At 38.3% G+C, this 22,065-nt stretch overlaps 1 protein-coding gene across 24 annotated transcripts in view; it reads right to left on the bottom strand.

Moving 5' to 3' along the window:
• ZMYM2 (zinc finger MYM-type containing 2) overlaps positions 1 to 22,065 on the bottom strand; it is a 103,938-nt gene that overhangs the window by 38,118 nt on the left and 43,755 nt on the right. For 23 of the 24 annotated variants that reach the window (XR_016463381.1, XR_016463383.1, XR_016463384.1 and 20 more), the window contains 4 exons: positions 16,356 to 16,506; positions 15,463 to 15,578; positions 9,780 to 9,896; positions 9,056 to 9,206 (listed from right to left, as the gene is read on the bottom strand). Coding sequence is in view for 17 of the 24 variants with exons in the window: in XM_090133858.1 (XP_089989984.1) it covers positions 9,056 to 9,206; positions 9,780 to 9,896; positions 15,463 to 15,578; positions 16,356 to 16,506 (535 nt within the window). In the remaining 7 variants the exon portion in view is untranslated. The remainder of the gene's footprint in view (positions 1 to 9,055; positions 9,207 to 9,779; positions 9,897 to 15,462; positions 15,579 to 16,355; positions 16,507 to 22,065) is intronic. The other variant, XM_090133862.1, reaches the window with a different exon arrangement.

Genomic DNA, 22,065 nt, shown 5'->3' on the forward strand with positions numbered 1-22,065 from the left:
GTGCATGTAAATTCTAAATCGTTCAGGATTTCTGCTGTAACACCAGGTACACCAGTTCAAACGTAACGAGGTGGAAGCCTCTGGAGCTGTAAGTGATTCTAAGAGATTAGCTCTTAGTCATTTTAAGGAAAAATTATGTGCAGGTCATTTGATTACAGCCATACAGGTAATTGATTATATTCTTCAGGTTTTAACACAGGTCCTAACCTGAGACCAACACTCTATGAGAAATCACACAGCATTTTATGATGTCTCTCCAACTCAAAATTTGAGCCAGAAATGAAAGAAGTTGCTAGTGTCTGCTAAATCAACATAAAATCATGGCTGCCAAACCAGACCCAAATCCATCCTTTATTTAAACTCCAGACTTCAGTTTTCCACATCCAACTGGAAGGAGAATTAAGCATCTGAGCATGTACACCACAGCTTACTGGCAGGATGATACAGTAGTTCTTCCAAGCCTTCACCTCAGACAAGCTAAGTGTCTATAGAGCTTCCTCAGATCTTTCAGATCCAGCCCTACAGAGTTATTCACTGCAGAAACATGCTTCACTTGTTCGCCTGCAGACTAACACAAGCAAGCTACCAGGGACCTGGTCAGATTCTGCCAGTGGCAGCTACTTGAATTACTGCAAGTTCAGTACACCCCTACATCAAGAAGCTGTGAAACAAAATTACTTCCAGAGTCTCCACCAGTCTCTTGTTATCTCAAAGAATAACATCTTTTATACAATGTAAGTGTTCCACCCTAAAAGTAAACAGGGTTGTTTTTTTTGTTTTTTTTTTTAACCACACAAAGGCTGTACTTAGATTACCTCTCTCTTCCTTCAAGCAACTAGCAGACTCACTGTTCTCTGCAAGAACTTCAACTGTTATCCATAACCACTTCATTTAGTTATGAATAGCAACAAGCCTGCAATACCAGAAGCGAGGCCTCTGAAGCTGTGTTCCATCCATGTCATTATGCTGCCTTCCTCTGCCCCCTTCCTCTTTACTGATTTGAGTTCAATAGCCATCTTTTCCAAACTCTTGCTTCTATCACCCCCAGTCTCTGACTTCACAATAACCATCACTATACTTATGAAAAGAGATGCAAAGCATCCAGCCTTGGGTCTTCCAGGGATTACCATTAAAACAGACTCCATTCTGCCTGTATAACAGGGAGGTTGTGAATCCTGCTTTCTTCCAGGTCTTCTGCTGAAGAACCTTTTATTACTTTACCCTGCAAATACAGCTCACTTTCTACATATTCTAAATTTATCCTAGTCAATATTTCAGATCTTAAGTTCTTTTCTTTCTCCTCCTTCCTACCCCCAATTCAGTTACTCAGTTCCTGCTTGTTCTTAAAGCTTTCTAAATTTATTATTCTCTCAGGTTAATAAGAAGCATATTTATCAGCTTTCCTCCTCTTGTGCTTGTAATTTCAGCACCTACAGTTGCCATCATCCCGTATTTGCAATAGTCAATGTTGTCTCTGTATAAAGAATTGTTTGAAACTTCTGCAAAGACATAACAGGAATTAATACTGAAGAAAGCAAATCTAATGAAGACTTGTCAAACAACAGATAAGGTTTCACATTTCACTTTTATATTATTACCATGTTAGAAATTAGCCCTACGTGAACTAAAAATTTCAGGTTCAGCATAACCTGTACTCAAAATTCAAACACTATCAATGTTCTTCTCCAGATAGACGGAAAATAAACATAACCACCTCCTCTTTAGTGCATCTCTAGCACTCAACATTTTCAGCTGTAGGAATGCTGTGAGAAGTATCAAAATTCACAGTAATATGTACAGTAATATTCACAGTAATTCACAGTAATATGTAACTGCAAAGTAATTCCAGAAGATACATGAACAACCAAGCTCTAGTTGGAAACTACATCCACAAAGCCAGATTCTTCCACTCATAGCATCCCAAAAAACTGACTCTTCAGCTTTTCTGCATGCATTTGTCTGGAAAGCATGGATCTGCTTTCCCTCAGCACAGACAACAGCCTTCACTTGATGCTTCTGCAGTGACACAGCCTATTAAATATTTCATAAGGATCTTTCCTGATTTTAATACATTCCTTTCTACCTTAACTTCCCCTTTTCTCCTTTAATCAGTGAAAGAATACCTTACAGTAACAGAATTTGTAATAGTCATCTGCAGCTCAAGAATATAATACCAGACTACTAAACAAGAAAACGTGGCCTAAACAACTGCACTGTGACAATCTCAGCTTGTTAACAAAAGCTGCCACAGCTCAATTGGATGTCAGGGACACTCCATAACAAATTTTGTTTGTAACTGTCAAAGCATATTGTACTCTCTCAGGAAAATGCAGGCACCTCAAAATCCCTCTGAAGATGGCTTCCATTTTGTACTAACCAACCTGCTTTGTGGAAAAGCGCTGTTTTCCCTCATTAGCAAATAATCTCCTGTGTTAACAGATTTTTGAGAATCATAAATTCTACAGCATTTAAAATATCCTGTTCTTCACTTGTTCCATTCTGACATGATACTCCAATTCATCAGTGAATAAATCCTCAAAAGAAAGCCACAAGGAAGCCAATACTTCGGGTTATTTCCTAGAGAGATTTGTTGCACGTTGCCAAAGGATGCAGTCAAAAGCAAACTCTAACATAGCTGTCAAAGCTGAAAAGATACCATATTTTAATATGGTAGGCCACTGTCAGAGCTGCAGAGCAAGAGATAACAGCTCTGTGAAGCACAAACCTGAAAGCTTGTCAAAGAAAATTATTATGCAAAGTAGTTAACTGTGATATAAAATTTTACACATACTAAAAAAATATCACTTTTTCCTGTCAATACATTGCATACTACTTACCAACCTTTGATAACTTTATGAGGTCCCTTTGCAAAATAGCATGCAATTGGGAAGTTGCAACTGACAAAAAATGGTCATAAAAATATGTGCTTTATTACCACCTTCAAGATTTTCTATGCAAGATTTCATACATCAGTATGAAATAAATAGCTGACAACGTAAACTTAATTTTGGCAGTAATTTCTTAATGTCTAATTTCAGGTAATTTCTTAACTAGTTGTGATATTTTCATATGTAAGCATTTCTAGGTAGTTTAAAACATCAGTGTTTAGGTTCTTCTCAGTATCTGTAGCATTTGCACATAAATGTAAAAATCAGCTAAGCATTTAATAACATATTTAACAAACTACTCTGCAGAAATGTCTGAAAAGATGCCAAGCTGAAATCCACAATGCTGTAACTAAATAAGTATCTTTTCTAGACATACTAAGATTAGAGCTCACAATTTCCTCAATTTTTTTCCACTTGTCAGCTCTGCAGTATTTCATAAAGGGTTACATCCTATTTAGATGAAATATTAAATCTTGCAGAATCGTGTGCTTAGATGCACATAATTCCCAGAAACACAGTAGCGTATTATCAACTTTATTATACTGTTGTTGGTTTTCTAGTTGAGCTTTATCTATATTACCCACTTGAAAAGAACTTTGAAGCACTGAATAACTGAGTTACTCCACAGCTTACTGACCCTTATCCAAGAAGCAGACTATTGCATGTGAATCAGCATTACTAAAATTAATACTATACATTATCGAAATGCCTGTATTATTTAAATCACAGCACTTAGCTATGGAGAACATATGAATTATATGCCAAATAAGTCTATGAAGAAAGAGAGGGAGATGCTCATTATAAAATATTTCATTGCTGGACTGCCAAAACCAACTTTCTCTTTAAGACCTGTAGAAAGGATTCCATCTCCAGTTGCCTATCATGTGACTATACATACATAAAAATTCACAAGGACCTTAGATCATCCTGTTTTAGCATATATCTCATTTAATTCCAATAATGCTATTTTGGTACACCTCTCTAATGGCAAAACACTAGAATAGTTTAATTTCTTCAGATAAAAAAAAAAACAGATTAAGCTCTTTCAACAGGTCAGTTCAGGTTGCTCATCTTCCATGTAGCATATGAACTTTGGACAGAACCAGAGAAAGCATACTGCCCACCACAGAAGATTAAAAACCACCTTTAGCATGAATAATAGGTTAGCTCTAATTATACTTTATTGCGATGGAAGTTTCAGCTGTTTGCTGCACATATTTTTCAAGTAGCTCAAAAGATGAATTACGAAACAGAGATGGAATCAAGCTGCAGAGAAATACTGATCACAGAGACAACATAGAATTATAGAAACACAGAATGGTCTGGGTTGAAAAGGACCTTAAAGACCACCTAGTTTCAACCCCCCTGCTATGTGCAGGGTCACCAACCCTGCCTAGAGCCCAGGCTGCCCAGAGCCACATCCAGCCTGGCCTTGAATGCCTCCAGGGATGGGGCATCCACAACCTCCTTGGGCAACCTGTTCCAGTGTGTCACCACCCCCTGTGTGAAAAAATTCCTCCTGATATCTAACCTAAACCTCCTCTGTCTCAGTTTAAGACCATTCCCCCTTGTCCTGTCACTATGTCCTGTCACCCTCGTAAACAGCCGTTCCCCCTCCTGTTTATACGCTCCCTTCAAGTACTGGAAGGTCACAATGAGGTCTCCCCAGAGCCTTCTCTTCTCCAAGCTAAACAAGCCCAGTTCCCTCAACCTTTCCTCCCAGGAGAGGTGCTCCAGCCCTCTGATCATCTTAGTGCCCTCCTCTGGACCCGCTCCAAGAGCTCCACGTCCTTCCTGTACTGGGGGCCCCAGGCCTGGACGCAGTGCTGCAGATGGGGCCTCACAAGAGCCGAGTAGAAGGGGACAATCACCTCCCTCTCCCTGCTGGCCACCCCTTTTTTAATGCAGCTCAGAACACAGTTGGCCTTCCGGGCTGCAAGCGCACACTGCTGGCTCATGTTCAGCTTCTTGTCCACCAGGACCCCCAAGTTCTTCTCCACAGAGCTGCTCTCCAGGAGATCTTGCCCCAGTTTGTACAAACCCCTGGGATTGCCCTGACCCAAGTGCAGCACCCTGCACTTGGCCTTGTTGAACCTCATTAGGTTCTCATGGGCCCGCTTCTCCAGCCTGTCCAGGTCCCTCTGGATGGCTTCCCTCCCTCCCAATGTATCGACTGCACCACTCAGTTTGGTGTCATCTGCAAACTTGCTGAGGGAGCACTCAATGCCATCGTCTATGTCACTGATGAAGATGTTGAAGAGCACCGGTCCCAAGACTGACCCCTGAGGGACACCACTTGTAACTGGCCTCCACCCTAACACAGAACCATTGATCACAACCTTTGGCTGCATCCAGCCAACCAATTCCTAATCCATCAAACAATCCATCCTTCAAATCCACACCTTCCCAATTTAGAGAGAAGAATGCAGTGAGGGATCATGTCAAAAGCCTTGCTGCAGTCCAGGTAGATGACATCCACCGCCCTTCCCCCATCCTCCGAAGCCGTCACTCCATCATAAAAGGCCACCAGATTGGTCAGGCATGATCTGCCCTTGATGAAGCCACACTGGCTGTCCCAAATCACCTCTTTATTTCCTATGTGCCTTAACATTGCTTGTAGGAGGATCTGCTCCATGATCTTCCCAGGCACAAAGGTGAGGGCAGTTCCCTTTCTTAAAACTGGGAGTAATGTTTTCCTTTTTCTAGTCACCAGGCACTTCACCAGACAGCCATGATTTTTCAAATATGATAAAGAGTGGCTCGGCAACCACATCATCCATTTCTTTCAGAACCCTAGGATGGATATCATCCGGCCCCATGGACTTACACATGTTTAATTTCCTGAGGAGGACTCAGGCTTGTTTCACTGTTACAGTGGGACAGAAACCACTCCCCACACCCTCACCTAGAGGCTCATGGTCCTGGCAGACATGGGAAACCTGACCACCCGTGAAGACTGAGGCAAAGCACTCACTGAGTACCTCAGCTTCTTCTACGTCTGAGGAAGCCAGCTCCCCATTACCTTTTCTCAGAGGGGCAACACTCTCCTTGGCCAGTCTCCTCCTGCCTACGTACCTGTAGAACCTGTTATCATCTTTCACATTCCACACCAAGTTCAGCTCCGTCTGTGCCCTGGGTTACCTAATCCTATCTCTACACAGGCGGACAACAGCCCTGTATTCCTCCCAGGCTACACAACCCTGCTTCTGCTTCCTCTACATTTTGCTCTTTTCTCTCAGTTTAAGCTTGCAGGTCCTTGCACAGCCACAACGGTTGCCTCCCTCCTCAATTTCTGTTGTGGGATGGAGAGCTGTTGTGCTTAAAGAACTGCCAGCTCTGTTCTGTACCTATGCCCTTAAGAATAATTTCCCAGGGGGAAACTGTGGGTTGAATGTGGTGCCAGAGTTCACCCATTTTGTAAGTGCATAGAAATAAAGAAATGCGTGCATGTGTAAAAAAAACCTCAGGTCTGAAAAAATATGAGCAGAGAATCATGGCACTGTCAGTACTCCACTAGGTAGACATGAACAGACAAGTGATATTTACGGTTTCCCATGAGTTCGTTTGAAGATGAATAAGCACTTTTAAAGGAATTTCAACATCATCTGTTTAGCTTCTTCTGATTTTACTTAGAGGCTTTCTTCAACAAATACAGGTTTGAAATTGGCCAGAATTTTCCCATTATGAGTTTGATTTCTTCCAAAAATGCAGTATCTTTTGTGACTTTGGTATTTCTTCTCAACTCATAACACAGCATCTTCTGGTGAAGAATAACTATAAGCCCACTGAGATCATCTTTGCTGCTGGAGTTTCTTGAACAGTTTGCAATAACAAAACTAGCATGGGCAGCCTGTTTCATGACCTCACTAGTCTCTCACTGAAAAATTTCCCCATGATCTAATCTAAATCTCCCATTTTTTGTTTAAAGTCGTTCTCCCTTGTCCTATCACTACCTACTTGTGTAAAAAGTTGGTTTCTCTCATGTTTATGAGCTGCCTTTAGTACTAGAAGGCCACAGTGAGGTCCCCTCGCAGCCTTCTCTTCCCCAGGCTGAACAAGCACAGCTCCCTCAGCCTGTCTTCGTAGGGGAGGTGCTCTGGCCCTCTGATCATCTTTGTGGCCCTCCTCTGGACCTGTTTCAATAGCTCCACAATTTTCTTGTGCTGGGGACCCCAGGTTTGGACACAGTACTCCAGATGGGGCCTCATGAGAGCAGAGTACATGGGGACAATCTGCTCCCTCTCCCTTCCTGACTACTGCTCTTGATGCAGCCCAGGATGCTGCTGGCCTTTGGCCTGCAAGCGCACACTGCTGGCTCATACTCAGCGTTCTGTCCATCAGAATAACCTAGTCCTTCTCCACAGGGCTGCTCTCAGAAAGTCCTTCTCCGAGTCTGTACACATACCTGGAATTGGTCCCACCCAGTCTGCACTTGGCCTTGTCGAATCTCATCAGATTCACATGGGCCCACTTCTCAAGCCTGTCCAGGTCTCTCTGGATGGCATCCCTTCTTTCTGTTACATCAACTGCACCTCTCAATTTGGCACTGTCTGCAAATTTTTGAGGGTGCATTAGATCCTGTCATCTGTGTGACTGATAAAGACGTTAAAGAGCACAGGTCCCCAAACGGACCCCCTGGGGGTGCCACTTGTCACCAGGCTCCACTTGGACATACAGTCACTGACCACAACGCTCTGGTAAATAACCAGTTTTTACTACATTATCTCTGTTAGTCAGTGGTTCTGATAGTCACACCAAGCCAATAAACTCTGTCTTAATGGTAACATTTGATGTATTTGCCCTCAAAGATCATCTCTGCTCTCCAGATAGTAGCCCACCATATGCAGATTCAGGACCAACCCTAAGCCTTCCAACAATGGACTCCCCCCATCCGGTAACTGTATTTATGCAGAAGAGAATGTGTCATTTCTTCCCCAAATTTTCCAATAGGAAATACAAATCCCAACACATCCTAAGCCTCCTCATAAAAAGATGTCTCTACAGAAGCAGTAATGTTGTACAGTTTGACATTATGAATCTTACTGACTTCATTGTGACTGCTGGGATTTGAAATGAGGAAGTCTAAAAAGTCCACAGTTATGCTAGTGTATTCTGTAATCTACATACTCAAAGAAAGTTGCTCTCGTATTTGAATATATTCTGTTGAATTGTTATTCACAGAAACAATTTATAGCTAGGTGTCATTGAGTGTTGCAATGTACTGTAAAACTGGGCCTTTTGTCCTTATTCCTCTCCAGCTATCACTTTGCAATTCAGAAGACAAGAATGTAGTGATAGTGCAGACATCTATGCCACCACCACACTCCATTCAACAGAAGCAAAAGATTCCAAAGTCCAGAGCTATAACAAATATAGGAAGGAAGGAAGGAAGCCTCCAGCCACAGACTCCACTCCTCTCCAGGCTAACAGGATTCTTCTACAAGTAAATTGGAAGCTTATTAAATGATAGTGAAAGCATTATCATTCCATTTACTTGGAAAAAAAAATTATTACATCATCTCAAGACGTAGTTAAAGTCCTAAGATCAGGATTAAATACCAGTTATCAAAGGACAGTTCACCAAAAGTGGAAAGGTTAAGACTATTTTCTGTTTCTATTAAGAGAATATTTTGATGCCATGGCTAACTTAAAAAAAAAAAAAAAATCTATGCAATTTGCGTATTTCTGTCTTTGTATAGTTTGCTTTCTTTTAGAAAATCCATATAATTTGTCAGGAAAATTACGATACTACTCAACCTACATCAAGAGGCATCACAGAAAGGTTATTTGAGGAATAATGCCAATGTTAATGCAGAAAGAATTTCCCTGTTGTATTAAATTTAAAAGATATTAACCAAACAGAAATCTTGGTATTACTCAGAGTAGGTAGAGTGGGTATAGACTCTGCTGCATACATTTCAAAACATGCTGTAAATCTTGAAGAACCTCAACAGGTGACCACGAAAGCAGCTAGATGAATTAATAGGTATATATATACTAATAATGACAAAAATTTCTGATTGTCTCAGGTACAACAGAATGAGCTGGTAACTTAAACTTTAACATTAAGTACTGGTACAGTAAGGCAACTGCAATAAGACTACAATGACCAATACCTCAGGAAGACATACGAGCCAAAAAAACCCCCAATTTCAATACATACATACCTTCACTACAAAATGGTCTTTTGATGCCAGAGAAATTCACAGTCTCATGCAGTGTTTTCTCCTCTTGACAGTATTCACAGTATGTAACTATGCAGTGCAGTTTCTTATAATCATCAGAACATGCTCTGCTGCAGAACTGATACACTTTATTCTAAACACAAAATTACAAAGCACCACAGAGGGTTAACATGAAACCTTAAGATCTGCTAAGTAGAATTGCAAATTTTTACATGCTGTGTAAATAAACATGAAAGCATACAATTAGGGCACAGCTTCTACTGCTAAAAATGAGCAATGCTTACTCAAGTGCTACAAGCAGTCATCAATTTATATGAAAATGCTAAACAGAAATATATGGCAGTCACTCTTGACATACTCTCTTCCGATACTTCTGCTTACAGAGCAGTGCAACAGCAGTCTATTCACAAAGCTATTCACTACAATAACCAAAGATAAAAGTAGATTACAAATTTTCAGCTGAGGTGAAAAATTATACTTTTCTTTAAATTCCATAGATGTGTTTTTATTTGTTACATGAACAAATAATATGGCTAACATGCTATCCATATCAAAGTTGAATTACATTCTACAGAACCACACATTTTATTAACTTAAAAGTCTCCATACTTTATAAAATAGCTATCTAGAAAAACCGTATCACAGTTACAGGTTTAAACTTTTGTAAACATTTCACCATTCTGAAAATGATGGGAAAAAACCTTACCTCCCATTCTAGCACTTCTGGCTTTGAACAAAAAGAACTCTTGCAATAATTGCATTTCAACTGAATATCACCAGGAGACACAAACTGACCATTTGTTGAAGACTGATCACTGAGAGCCTGAAAAACAAAAACATACACAAACACTTCACTAAAATTGAAGTTACTTTCAAAATGCACTTTTTGATTAAGCCTACAGTGTTTGAAAATCTGGGAGTTTATCTATAAACACAGGAGCATTTCTAGGCAAAAGCACAGCAGGTTAGTCTTCTTCCTTTTTCTCGTTATCTTAGATTTTCCACACTTGAACATTTACTCTTGCTTTACCCTTGCATTTTAAGGTAATATTTCTTTTATCTTATGCTTCTACTGTCTGTTATTTAAAAAAAACAGCAACAACAACAAAAAAACCTACCCTCCCCAAACTGTTAATCACAAAATGCTTGCCTTATTTTGATCAAAGAATTTCAGACCAAGACTTACAAAAATATTTCCAAATCCACACCAGATCAAAGCAGATAATCACTACCTTCTCTAATAATATCACTTAAAAAAATAATTTTTAAGTAACAGGCCTTTAGTGATAAACCCGTATCTACTCAGACACGAGAGAACTAGCTAATATTTCTAGCTGGCTTCAATAACCATGGATGGAAGACGCAATCATTCAAATAGCCACGCCCTAAACAATTATGGGTTTTTGGATTGATAGAAATATCACAGATTTCATATGTAGGAATAAGAATTTAATTTCGTAACTTGATAATTCACTTTGTGCATTTCTGCAGCAATCAGTAGGTACAGAACTTTATAGCACTAGTAGTCTTCCAGTAGGTCTCGCGTGTACTTCTTAGACAATCTTTTGTACGTCCCTAAATCAACCAACCACCAGCATATCACTCATGGAACAGTCAAAACAAAGTTTTTAGTCATCATGTACACTTGAAAAATCCAGAGTAAAAATTTCTTAGACACATCTTCTCCGTAAGTTTTCCCATACCATTCCCAACAAGACAGATCTATTAAAAAAACAAGATCTCAGTACATACATTTGTTACTAACTCTCCACTTCATACCAGTGAAAACTTGAAAGACTTCTGTGAACAGAACACTGCTTCAGACTGCCATGTTACTAAAACTTCATCTACACTAAGACAAATAAGAGTGGTTATTGACACATACTCTCACGTAACAAGGCCAATACTGCTGATTGCTACCTGGCAGTGACAACAGCGTCACACAACAGATGTGCTACTTCTGTATCAGGAGTGTTACAGGCTCTGAAAACACATCATCTGTTTCCCAATGGTCCACTGTTCCACAGCAACTTTAACACAGTCTAATGCACACACACAGCATTCCCAGATTTATCCCTCTATCTCCAGCAAACCTCCCTGCAGCTGAGAGAGGTTTACTAGATTTTTGCTGCTCTAAATATGTAGCTCAAGAGCTGTACTAATGCAGGATTCACAAAGACATTTTGAGGTCAAGGTCCAACCTGTGTATTTGTGCCCTTGCAGGTTTCCTCACAAAGCAAACATCATTCTCAACGTAGGCTGCCATGTACATTACATAATCGCAATGCAAAACCCTCTAAGTTCTGGTTGAAAACAAAGAGAAATCACAAAGCAAACATACCTACCATATCCAGTTCATGAATGAAGGAAATGTTAAAGAACTAGTAGATGTGACAATCTGCACAAGAATACTGAAGAGAAAGGAAGGAATGAAGATCAAATACAGTAAGTGCTTACAAAAAAAAAAAAAAGTAAGTGTATTTTTGATGTCTGTAGTTACCATTAAATATGGCATCCCAAAACCCTATCTAGAGGGTTAAAGCATAAAAAAATAAAATAAGGATTTTTGTTATATTCTGATGTGTGGCACCTCTATCTCCTTTTACTTGTTTTCCCAAATGTTTACTGCGGTGAAAATTCAAGCCCTAACCAGCCCAGAGGACTGGCAGTTGAAAAAACTAAAGCTGAAGATATGAGAATCATGGAGTTTTAGACTGTTTTAAATATTTTAATTTTTTTTAAATATTCTTTGAACAGTCAAAAAGAATAAATGTAATATCTTATAAATGTAGATAAAATCTGAGTGATTAAGTATTAGCGGTTCTAAAACAAAGTGTGGGTTGGTTTGTTTCGTGTTTTGTTTTATAATCATAAACACAATTTTTAATTATTTTTTTTTTTCTTTTAAGAAATCAGTAAAGAACTGAATTCACATCACTAACAGCTCTTAAAAAAGCAAAAATAATTGTTAAACCTAGAGCTAATCACAACATGATTTAGTACATTTGCTTGAAGTTCCTATTACATTGCTTACAATTAAGGACTGTTCCGGCATGGTGTTTTAATGAGTCAAGACGGAAAGCATGTAGTATTTTCACTATCTTGTCTTCTCCTTAAATTACAAGATACTTGGAACAGAGACTATCTGTAGGAATTATCTGGAAGCATTATTACACATACAGAATCCCTGAGATAGTAAATTCATTAAAATCTTTTACAGATCCCCTTGAGCAGCAAGACTTCATTGATGCTATGCTTTATCAAATACATACCTGAAATCGTATCTATGTATGTACATCCCTGAATACAATCTTAAATTCTTGAGCCTGTCCTGAACAAAAAGGGCATGGGAAGAGCCAAGCAAAACTAAAAATCACCGTGCAGCCCTTTTCAGGCCTCAATACAACCACTATTAACTGTTGTAAGATGTCATATCACAACTGAACACCAGGCAGACAATGCGCAGGAGTATTCTGAGAAGACCAGTGCAGCAGTAGAGCTTCTGGCCTGCCCCTGCCACTCTCTGTCACCCCAGCAGTGATAGAAGGGTTATTCTTGCTCATAACAATGCAAAATCAAACTATGGAAATATTTACGTATGTAACTGTATATGCAGAAGGTACAGCAGACAGTCTAACTGTGGTCATTTTCTTTCTCTAGTTCAAGTAAAAAAAACTTTAAAAGAATCAAACTGTTCATTAACATGAAAGAGAAGCAAATTCATACAAGAAATCTTTTCTGCAGAAGCATAATGTCACACATCAGGACTGCACACAAGCAAAATTAGATACTAGATGTTAAACAGGTAAGGAACCAAACATCCTCCTTACCCTCACACATATGATCCTTCCAAACTCAGCACGAAACCCTCAATTATTTTTATCACGATCAGATGTGGAACGTTATTTATCTAACATGCACGCCAAGCATCAGCAACATGCTTCCACTTCAACAAATTCTTTTTTGAGAGAGAGTAAGAGAAGGTGAGAGAGATATAAGGAGTGTAAGGAAGAGCACTTACAGACATCATCACGATGGTAATAGAGAGCACGACCCAACTATGAAAATAGAGTGGGCAACCAGCTACATACACACAAAGAAAGTCCTTTTAACTCTTACACATACTAGATCTACAATTCTTCAAATATATCTACAAACTAAAAAATAAAAGTTTTAGCAAGAATCTTCTGAAAACTTCCTAAGTTTTGACTAAATAGCTTGTTTTCAAGGCATTTATACTTCTACTTTTGTAAGGCATTTGTACTAAGCCTCCATGTTCACAAGACACAAGTTAGCAATGTTGTGCTTCCTTAAGAGACAAGTTCAGTTCAGGATCTTGAACTGATCCAGTAAAGTTACTGACAGCAAAACTGAGTTAAAACAATACAGCTTTGGAGCAGTTCTGCTTTCCAACACCATCCTCCAACAGGAGCAAAAAAGAACAAGATACAGTCACATTATTCTACTGCCAACCCCTTACCAACAATCACATCAATCAGACTATTTTCCCTTTCTTTACACTCTTTATTACAGGAATGAATGTTACTACTGCAAGCCGTCTTCTGCAAGGAGGGAAACACAGATATGGATATAAGCTGTACAATAAGCAGTTTGGCTGAATCTACAAGTATTTTAATAGATAAAAACAACAATTAGCTAAAAACATAAAGTTATACATAAGATAAAATAACCAACCCTAAAACACTGCAATCAAGATTAGGAATTTAAATATTCCAATCCATCTGTAAACCAAAAGGACTAAAAGTCTTTGCAGGAGGGAGGAACAGACCTTGATAAGCAATTATTTTGCTTTGAGAAGGATAACTCCTAATAGATTGAAGACTATAGAAAAAATAGCACAGTAAGAAAAATGGATTATTATAATACCAGAAACGTAAAACAAAAATTATCCACATTAGTAAACAATGAAAAGCATGGAGAATCATAACGTATCAGTTATTTTTTCAAAAGATCATTGCAGAAAGTATTCCAGCATGACTGAGTGGAATAAACTAAATTTAGATTCGGCCCCTACTTAGGTATCAGACTTCCCATGAGCACACACGTCCAAAGCTCACTCCGTGCTATACAGTTCCCTTTCCACCTAAATACTAAACAAACAGAAGCAGCTCTTTTCGTATGATCAATTCTTACCTAATGGTAAATACACTTTTGTTCCTCTAGACATTGGATACGTGGAAACTATCAAAAGTTAGAATCCAATAGACCATCTTTCTGTACTTGTCTTACTGAGAACTTATTGCTACAACATTAGAGAGACAACACATAGTGCTGAAACCACATCAGAAGCATTACCAAGGTCTCAGTAAGATCAAGAACCCACAATACATCAAGAGATCTGCAGTTATATTCAATAATACAGCTAGATGCTGATTTTTCTGCAAATCTAAGAAGGCCCAGGCTGCATTTGCCATTCGCTACCTTCATTTTTCTCATTCAAATAACACAAAGTTTTCATTCTGAGAGCTCTTCGGGCTGCAATCAATTTTAAGACCACACAGAATGAAACAGAGGTTGAATGAGTTTGCAAGTAAAACTAATTTGTCTTTACATACTAGGAATATAAGAACAGTGCTCCATGATGGAGGTTAAGGAAGCAATTAAGAGATTGGTTTGCAGAAAACTCCAAAATTTAATAACAAATGGGAAACCTCTGTATGGGTGTAACCATCTTTTCACAAGCTGAACAATTATCAATCACACACCATACATGGTTTTTACATACAGAAGATTAAAACAGCATCTTTGAATTGTTCATTGATATCCTAGAGACTAATCATTACAATGCGTTGTTACATATGCTTTAAATCATATTTAAATAGGACACTTTGAAAAAGCACAACAGCCTCTTACAGTGTGCTTACCATTAGGCTTGCAACACTCTGGTTTCTGGACATCATTTAAACATCCATGGAAGTTCTAATGACTTAGATCCTACCTTCCACTTCAGAGAGTCACTATTCCTGATGTCACGCACCTTTGTTAGCAAAGTATGTATATATTGTTCAACATGAGATCTCATTTTGTGACTGCAGTTAGTAGAGAGATGAAATGTGTTAATTATCAATGCACAATAGCAAAACTCACCTCCATATAGAGGTTGGAGTGGGAAAAATAAGGTGGGCATTGGTACTGGGTTGTGTTCTCTTATAGCATCAAGGAGAAATGCATTATTACCTTTTAGGGTATTAGCCAGTGTTATTATGAAACAGAAATCTCAAAAGAAATTGTTATGAGCCATAAGCATCTATGTTAATCAAAAGTCATAAACATGTATATAAAAGCAAATTAGTTTAATGTGCAAATACTTAACACAAACACAGGTACACAAATATTAAGGGAGGAAAATATTTAACACAACAGCTAACCTGAAATTTAGCTACACAACTGGAACTGCAAAAGTTGTACAGTTTTCCATCAGGCATTGTGGCTTGATACTGAGGTAAAGAGTTTCGTTTACAAAAGTGGCAAATAATTTCCATACCTAAAAGAAAAACGTAGTTTACAAACAAAATTAATACAAAAATGGTAATGCAAGAAACACTGGGTTACAGATCAGCTTTTCAATATAAAAAGCTAATTTTCTGTTTTCCAGTCAGCTTCTAAGTCACATAACATGAAAAATCTTGGAGAGTTTTTTTTTGCTGAATTCTTCCATTAAAGCTCAGCACTAAATGTGAAGCAGTACCACCTTCTACAAAACTCAGTAGAGCATTGTGAACTTAAGAGTCTGATGAACCAAGATTAGGTCTCCTTTGTGTACTGAAGAACACAAGTTTTGAACTTGCTTATCCATTTCTTTCACCCAGGTTAAACATCTTTCTCGAGAATATCTATACACATTATAACTACTTCCATCCTTCACCAAGAGACAAAATTTATCAACAACTGCTTGAGGAGATAAAATAGAGTGAGTACAAGACAAGAAAATATTAATTTACAAGCACGGTAGCTGCACTGTCATTGTGGCAGACCAGAACACATTGTGTCTCAACCTTTTTCTACCCAGAAGCCTTAAAACTGCCGAAGAGTTCCAGAAATCATGCAATAAGGTCAATGAGAAGTATCTTTCATGGGTTCCTCTACTGGTGTTAAATATAACACCATCTTTTTATAAAATCTACATTTAAAACCTAACTTCACTAAGCATCTTCACAGAATCATTCTAAAACAGGATAACCCACTCCCACTGTTCAAACAACAACAAAAAAATCCAGTCTACACTTATCAGCGATGAAAATCTATCATCCTTGTCACTTACTTCGTGATTCTGCATATTTTGATTTGTGTGTGTTCATGCATGCAGTTGAGCAGTATGGCTCCAAATATCCATTAGGTCCTATGCACTGAGTCATGTCAAAAAACCTGCACTGAGCTCTGCAGCCAGTACAAGATGTTAATTTGCCATATTTCTAAAACATAAAACAAAGCAAAACAATTCATTAGTTAAAACTATGTTTGGCTTTTAGTTTTACATTTTAGTATAACAAACACAGAGGAAAACTTATTTACTTCTGCAGTTCTCTCCCCCATCAGAACCTCTCTACGTTAACTGACTCTCACAGTCATCTTCTCAAGTGCAGCTGGCACTATGGTTGGGTCTTTCCCTCCTGGAGGGAAAATGGTTAAAATTAAATTTCTGTGTAAAAACAAAATACAAACACACAAAGTCTGAAAAAATAAAATAATAGAATAACCACCCACCACCTACAATCTGTGAACTGTGACAGGAGAATACAAGTTCTGATGAGCTAGAGAGTTTGAAACAACAGTTTCTCTCTCCTTGCTGGTGGGATAATGATTGTATGACAAGAAATAGCAGTTGGCATGATGTAAATAACAGTGATGAACCTGGGGCAAAAGCATTCTATTCTTCACTCAAACACCCTTAATATTATTGAGTATGAATAAGTTGAAGAAGCTGCTTAATAAAGGCACTCACTGAGAATTTCTCTAGCTTCTAAAGTCTTTCAGTTCTGGTCTGCCACACAGAAAATATACACTGCAGAGTCGCTGTGCTCCTCATTTGACCAATGAGGAACTGCAACTCTTCACACCCCACAGTACACTGAATTCTGGCATCTCTCAAAAAAGTTCTCCACAGAGAAGAATAAATGCTCTATAAAAAGCAAAGAAAAATACTACCAAGCAGAAATATCAATGGTAAAGCAAGAAGACAAAACTCAGTAATTCTGACCTGCCACTTGCACTATGTACCTATCATTGAAGTATGCATCCCATGCACCATAAAGAAATATCTAAACACCTTCCTTGGTCAGAGAACTCCTAATTTAAACTACGATGAGTCATATCAGACTAATAGACAGACAGCTTACTGGTATTAGAAAATGCTCTACTGACACTTCTTCCACAGAGCGGGTGTAGCACCTTGCAGAGAACAACAGAATTCCAAGATACTACAGCAACTTCAACATTTGCACATGCCACTAAAATGAAACCTTTACTGTGGATTTCCTCCTAAAAGGAGTCAGTGTCCAGATATCAAGCTTCTACCTATGGGAGAGTATTTTACACAGTTCCAGTATTCTGCCTTCACATCGTGCTTTTATTTTTTGTCTTTAAAAATATACCCAGTACCTGATAATCCTCCTCACCAGCCACAATACTGGAAAAATACCAAGATCAAAATGCAGCCATGGACCTATGAATTGAAGCTACTCTGCCAATACATGCTTATCTTCTCTAGCATGCTGAAGAGACAAAGCTGGAAATTAAGAATACTTCAAGTTATGTCAGTGAGAATACAGGTGATCATAATTTACATTCTTTCATTCACTTCTTTGAAAAAGTTCAATGAAAAATGACCATCAGAAACCTACGTGCATGTATAGTATTTCTACAACAACACAAAATACAGATCTAGAAGTCCTGGTGGAAATATGATGATACAGCGTAACAAACAGCATTCAGGAATATAACCAGAAAACAACACAGAGTTAAGTGGAACTTTCACAAGTTCTTAGTCTGAAATAAAAATCAAACAGCTTATAAAAGATGTCAAGACAAAAATACTTTAAAGAAGAAATTATAGTAAGCTGCTCAGTGCTTACTATACTTACTTTGGAGGCAGCTGCTTCCAAAGACTTGCCATCATCTCGTTTAAGCTGAAATTCGTGTATTTTTATTACTATTGACAGCATTCCCCAAACTTATAAGTTTGAATATTAAAATTATTCAAAAAAACAAGTAGATCAGTGCTGTTAAAGAGATTCAAGTGCATCTGAAGCTGTTAATTGATCAGCATTATATAGCTGCACTGAAAATATATTTTAATAGTCCTACACAAAGGTTTCCTATTTACTTCTCATGGTTCTCAGGTACCATTACATTTGTACTCCACATTCATCACAGTAGGTTGCCTTTCACCTCTGATAATCTGCAGCAGTAATTTCATCCTCTAGGAGTAAAATTTGAGAACCCTTTCTCTAAAAGTATTCTCAAAGCTGCAATAAGCAGACAATTCACTAAAGCTAAGAAGAATCACATAAGCACACAGGATGGAAGAAGATCCCTGAGGCATGTTTCTGGTCCAGAAGCAAGACAAATGATAATGACAGCTCTACAGTACGAAGAGTAGTATATAGAAGGGCATTACAGATCAACTTTTGTCTTTTTTAAGATAAGAATTCACTTGAAATTCAACAGAAGGATGCTGAAGACAAATAAAAGGGGATGGCTCTTCACGTAACAAGGTCATCACTTCTTACTGAAGAGTGTCACAGATGTTAACACCGTGAGTGTATTTACTGGGAGTCCTACAAGCACTCAAAAGATTCACTAAAAAGAGGAAATAGGATCCTTTCTACTTGAAAGTCAGAAGTTCAAGAGAAAATATCATCAGCAACCTGTCCTGTTCTCACTCTTCCCTGAATGCCCACTTCCATGTCCTGCAGGTTTCACAATTCCTGACATGAACCAGTACACCCGTTCTCATTCTCTTACTATGGAATATTTTTCTAATTGAACTTAAATAATTTCTGCCATTTACAAGGAAAAGGGAGTTTAGAAAAGAAAGAAAACTAAGAAAAACGAAGTTGTATCAGCGTTGTTAATATTTCATGGTCATGAGACAAAAAAAAACTCTATTAGAAGAGACAGTAAGAGAACAAGAAATAATGAAATCTTCATTATTGACTGAGTAAGGAGGGAAAGAAACAGAACACAAAACTTCCTGATTTCATTATAAACATCACTGCTTTATTCCTTACTTCAGAAGAACAGAATCACATAGACAGGAAAGGACCTCCAGAGATCGAGTGCAATGCCCTGTTCAATGCAAGTCCAGAGCCAATTGCTCAGGTCTTGTTCAGACAAGTTAATCATCTCCAAGGACAGGCATTCCAAAATCTCTTCGAAAAAACCCAAACCTCTCTGAAGTATTTCATCAACCTCACAGATTAAAAACAAATGACAAACAAAAAACCACCACTTTTCTTTGTATCTAATCAGACGTCCCTTTGTTTTAAAATAGTCTGTCATCTTTCATCCTTCCACTGTGCACTTCTGTAACAGCCCAATCCCACCTTCTACGTAATCACCCTCACCTCCCTTTAGCCTTTTCAAACCTGAACTCATATCTCAAAGCCTGTCCTCCCTGGCATTTGAAAACACCTTGGTAGCTTTCCATTGGACCTACTTTAATATGCCAATATTTTTCATTATGGAAAATCCAAAACTGGATACCTTGCTCCAGAATCAGCCTCTGAACTGCAGATAAGGTGGGAAAAATAAGTTCCCCTGACTTGTTCACCACCCTCTTGCTAATACAGTAACAAGTTGTCTACAGAGGCTGTGAAGTTTCCATTCTCTGAGATACTCAAAACAATGGCTTTGGTTTTTGCAACCTGCCTTTAAGTGGCCAGCATTGAACACGGGGATGGACACAGTTCTCCAGAGATACATTCCAATTTCAGCCATTCTGTGATTTTGTGGTATTGAATCATAGAATGGCCTGGGTTGAAAAGGACCACAACAATCACCTAGTTTCAACCCCCCCTGCTACGTGCAGGGCTGCCAACCACTAGACCAGGCTGCCCAGGTATTGCCTAGGACGCAGTTGAAAGACTTTACCGTAAGGGCACACTACTAACTTCTGTTCAGTCTGTCCATCACAATACCCTATTTTTTTTTTTCTCCAAAGCTGCTTTCTTGGCAGTCATCTTCCATTCTAGAAGAGAGACTGACTTCACCTCATTCTCTCCATAATACCTCAACAGTGGTAAAAAACAGTAATGGGTAAAATGTATGCATTTCAAATTGGTCTCAGTTTCAAAGCTTGAAGATGAAATGAATTCAGCACCAATCATCACGATAGAGAACTAAGCACTCGCCTTCCCTTTACAACTTCCTGCAAATTCAAAAAGCTCCAGCTCCATGCTATGCCTATGAGTTTTCACAGTAACCTGTGAAATGAATGAAAAATGTAAAATTACCATCCTTAAACGTGCTTAAGAAAATTTAAGTAACAACACTTACCAGGTTAGTAAAGAAAATAGTATCTACTAGACTGTTAAGCAGAAAAAGATAAGCTAATAGGCAAAATTTCTAGAAAATGGCAATGATATCCTGAGGGGAAAACTGATGTCTGAGTATACCTCTCTCTCACTCATCCACCTATTTCGATCTCTTAGTTTTTGGCCACTCACAAAGCATGAAGGTTAAATACTGAAATAAACATTCTTATTTTCATTCTTTCATCACATGTTTGCAAACATCAGACTTATTAGACTTCTAGATCTATTCTACATTATAGAAATCAGGTCTACTTCATGATGTGTATCTCATGGTTAGTAATTTTAGGAAAAAAATATGAAAAAAACATTTCACACAGTTTGCAATTCCTAGGATTCATTAGTTCAGCATACAATTAAAATCTTCATTCTATCAGCTAGGACAGCATTCCACTCAAATTGGCAGCTACAAAAGTCTATCGAGATAAAAAAGAGAATAACTGGATATACTCCAGAAATAAAGGTACTGCTGCAAGAAATGCAAATTTCTGGAAACAAAATTAATTTGGGAGGTGTGTAATTTATGTTCCTGCCATTATTAGCAATAATCCTTTCAGAAGTAGTCTTCCTTAATATCATACTGAGAGGCTCAGGTTTTGAGCTCTTCTCACATACATCCCACTTAAGGAAACATCAAGCCCAAGAATAAGTATCAGAATAACATTACAATCTCACAGCACTTTAAAAGTAAGCCTCACTTCTGTTTACAACTAAAACTAACTGAAGTCTCCTTTATTGACCTTTTTAGGTGCAAGAGCATCTCAATAAAGGATATAAGTGCCTAAGATCTAGGCACCTGTGCTACAAGCTATTATTCTCCATTAAGAGCAGTATTATCTCCTTTACATTCCTTCAGAAAGATGAAGGAAAGCTGCAGTGTAATAGACTGTTCTTGCCATAATCACTCCCACGTGAGGGCCAGGAGACTGAGAACACTAGAAGACCAGTTGATTGCTACAGTGTTAAACAGCAGTACAAAGATTTGTTTAGAGACAGAGGAAGTGCTCTACAATTGATCTCATATGGCCCACATAAGAAAGATCTGTACATACTGTAGCCTTATGAAGTAACAGTTAAGCATTAGAAATAAGATTAAAAATAGGGAAAGCTTCTAGAAAATATTCTGGTGCAGAAACAGAGTCAACTTGTGTTCAAACAGAATGGTAAAGGATGGAGAAGAGAAAAATTATTTAAGTAGAACAGTATAGATATTCACTACATGGAATTCTAGGGTAACAGAGATGCATTAGTAAGGCAACCGAGGATGCAGCAGCTAAACTTCTTCAGGTTTATTTGAAAGGATGGTCCAGATGGATCCAGAAGCAGCACACACATCTAAGAAAAGAACCTGATGTCAGCAGAATCTGTAACAGCAAAGAAACAAGGAACTATATTATATATTCAGTCTTTGTAATACCACACTCAAGCTATCTAACAAGA

This window comes from Phasianus colchicus, chromosome 1 (assembly GCF_987193195.1).
Source record: "Phasianus colchicus chromosome 1, bPhaCol1.hap1.1, whole genome shotgun sequence".
In the NCBI taxonomy this organism is placed as follows: domain Eukaryota; kingdom Metazoa; phylum Chordata; class Aves; order Galliformes; family Phasianidae; genus Phasianus; species Phasianus colchicus.